General features: G+C 32.7%; 1 protein-coding gene across 1 annotated transcript; it reads left to right on the top strand.

Moving 5' to 3' along the window:
• Window positions 1-7: 7 nt before the first annotated feature.
• LOC108623663 (uncharacterized) lies at window positions 8-3,100 on the top strand. The gene is made up of 8 exons (XM_018022339.2): window positions 8-374; window positions 950-1,250; window positions 1,331-1,587; window positions 1,660-1,908; window positions 1,986-2,235; window positions 2,324-2,398; window positions 2,481-2,570; window positions 2,649-3,100. The coding sequence occupies exons 1-8, from the start codon at window positions 274-276 to the stop codon at window positions 2,712-2,714; spliced, it is 1,389 nt and encodes a 462-aa protein (XP_017877828.2). The 5' UTR covers window positions 8-273; the 3' UTR covers window positions 2,715-3,100.
• Window positions 3,101-3,416: the final 316 nt, after the last annotated feature.

Here is a 3,416-nt window from a genome sequence, read left to right as displayed (position 1 = left end):
TACTTAATAAAGTATTTCACGGTAGGTGTTCAAATACTTTCGTGAGTCACTGTACTTAGAATATGTTATTAGCTCAATTTATTTCTACAATAGATCACAATTGATTCCGTGCAATAGCATATACTTAAAATGCGAAAATTATAGTAGTATCGCGTAATTTATGGTAGTTCATAATTCATGCCTTACTTTGCCCGCCAATAATTAGAAAATGGAACGTCAGACATCTAGTTCATTAATTGCACAAGTTTATATACCTTGAACTTTTACAGTAGAATGCCCAATATTTTTCTTCTGTGCGTTCTAATTGTGTTGAAAGATACTTGCCAATTGTCCATGTTAAATTCGATTGGATTCAACTTCAAAATCCATCTAAAGTGAGTACTACTAAATAAAAATTTAACGTTCAACTATCTTGCAAAATCAGCATTTTTATTTAATTGTAAGTATATATAACTGATGTACTAAATTTTAAATTAACATTCGCACTAACATTAAGTACACTGAGAGGTAGTGTTATTTAATATAATGTTTCTCTTTCATATATTGTAATGAAGAACGCAATCTTTTACTAGAGTGATCGCGATCAACAGAAACGTCTTATTCATTCACGTCTGTCATCCCTTGACAGCTACTTTCATCTAAAAAAATGAATTATCATTCTTTTCATCATTCCGTACATGTACTTTATTTATGAACCTCTTTAATGGAATTACATAAATGTGCATAAAATTCCTGCGTCGTTTCACTCTTAGTTGAACAAGAAGAAGAAAAGCAACTATCCCGCGATTCTTTCAACGAACCTTCATTTCGAATTTCAATGAAATTAATCATCTACAATGCTGCATCTATTTATATGTAATAGTTAATCTGCATGTGAAAAAAGCAGTTAATATACTACGTAACTGTCCATTGGCTATTTTCTACACTAATTAAATTTCTATTTGTGTAGGAAAATGAGAATGAAAACCTACTCAGATGCGATACTTGTAGTAACTGTCTTAAATCGTCTCTCCTCGATGCGGAACTTCACCGATTTTAGAAAAAATAAAATCAAATTCCTATTTATATCCACTTTTAATATTAAGTACATCATTACAGTTAGCACTATGATAATCCTCTATTATTATTTGGGGGCTCAGTCTTTAAAGCAATATGAACCCAAAATCGAACGATTTTTCTATCTTGTGTCGTTGATCTTGTACGTTTGTGGATTTCTTACCACGATGGCTCTCGGCTTATACAATTCGAAAGTGAGTAAATGAGCACAAACAAATTATTATTCATATTGCTGTTATAATTCTGGATGTATGTGTGTTCTTATTATGTTCAGAACGTGCTGATGTTATGGAAACAGATGAACAAAGTGGATGAAGAATTAAGGAAACTAGCAGTCAAGATCGAATATCGCAGTTTCTTTTTTCGTACATCGATCACAGCCTTTTTCTGGAACTTTAATTTCATGCTAATAACAGGATATGCAATAAAATTATTTTCAATGCATGAAAATGAAAGCATCCAAATGGAACTGTATGCACTTACAGCAAACATTACATCATATGCTCTTTACGAGTTCAAAACAAGTCTAGAGTACGTAAACAATAAAAAGATTCCTATTTCATACTTCATTAAAGTAAACATTAACCATTTTACGAGTTGTAGATGGTTAGGACTGAGATTCAAACAAATGAATGAACTTCTTGAAGATTTACTTTTGGAGAATCGTCGAACGAAAATGGAACCTAACAAAAATATTCTGGTCGAATCGAAGCATAATTTTCGGAAAAGAAGTCAACTAGACGAATGGTTATCCGAGCGTTATTTTCGCGCTTCACGAACGTTTCCTGCAAATAATGCCCCATATTTAAAACAACAATCCACCAATAAAGTGTACCTGTTGCATCGACTCAGGTGATTACATGTAAATTAGTCTAGCTAAACGGAACTTTCTTATAAAGGAAACGCGAATATTTTAATGTATCCAACAGAATATTGCATTTACAGTTATGCGGCGTGTTAAAGATGATGAACAAGACATATGATGCCCAATTATCATCTTACATATTTATGATACTTGTAAACCAAACTATAAGTCTTTATTACATTTACATGGAGATACATAGACCGTCTCAATTCGTTGCTCATATAGAATACATTGTTGTGTTTCTAATGGATATCATTTGCAATCTTCTCAAAGTTGTCTTTACGAGCTATTCTTGCGAATATACGATAAAACAGGTGAAATATTTTTAATTCCATTTTCCTAGAAATCGTCAATTATACGCTATCGTCAGCTAATTCGGAGCTTAACTTACATGTGTTTCAGGCTAAGGAAGCGACTGGAATTATTCATACTGCTTCATCGTATCAAACAGCCACCGATTTAACAAGAAGAGACGAGGTGAATACTTTGTATTAATTCGATAATAGTTACAACTGACAATTACGAATGTAATGAAACTCTTAAATCGATCTATTCGCAGATGCTCCAGTTCTGTTTGCAAATATCGTATACTCAGCAGCAAAGAAGCAGAGAAAATTCCTTGTGGTTGAATTATAAGTTCATTCGTCGTGTTAGCATAATTTTATCTCTTTTAGCTTTATATTCTTTTATGAAATTTGTTAAAAGCTAATTAGCATACTTTTTGCAGTATGTGAGTGTTATGGTATCTTACTTAGTAGTCTTGATTCAATTCAGCCAAGCCAGAAGTATTTGAATGTCATGAGACCAACATCGAGATGGATTTAAGGTAAAATAATGTATTTATCCATGTTTCTATCCGACATTCAGGATGAGATGCATCCGCGGATTACTCATCAATGAAAGTTAAAAGATGTCATCTCGATTCGTAACGATACCACGAATCGGACGAGAAAGACATTTAGATCTAATTAAAATCGCTAGAATAATGAATGCTTCGTACGAGAGGCAGATTGTCTCTTTATGACTATCTCATTCGTTTTTACAATTAGTCTCTTATTGATGAATTTGGAGATCAACAGAATCGTACGCAGCCGAACATGGTATAGGACTTAGTTTACTGCGTAATGTGTAAAATACAATTGGTCAAAATTGTTATTTATTAAAGTCGCGAATAAAGAAGTAAATGTCACGATATTAGCTTTCGTGTTCGTGTCTTCAATAAAAATTTGAAATATCCCGTTTGTAGATCTAGGTAAGTTATGTACAATCAAAATATGTAAAAATCTTTAAAATATTAGTTATAGACCAAAAATCGTTATAAGCTACCACTATCTTTATTTTTAATTATTTGTAGCTCACTGAAAGTCGGTAATCTTGGAATTCTCATGTGCTGTATTATATGTAAAGCGATTCGATGAGATCGCGCGCAATATCTGTTTCGATCTCACTCGTAACGCGTCGCGGATGATCAAAGGTGAATGATTGTTACTCGGAA

The sequence above is a fragment of the Ceratina calcarata genome, unplaced genomic scaffold, assembly GCF_001652005.2.
Source record: "Ceratina calcarata isolate Rehan_Ccalc_2016 unplaced genomic scaffold, ASM165200v1 scaffold2870, whole genome shotgun sequence".
Taxonomy (NCBI): domain Eukaryota; kingdom Metazoa; phylum Arthropoda; class Insecta; order Hymenoptera; family Apidae; genus Ceratina; species Ceratina calcarata.
This window is presented reverse-complemented; position numbering and strand designations above follow the sequence as displayed.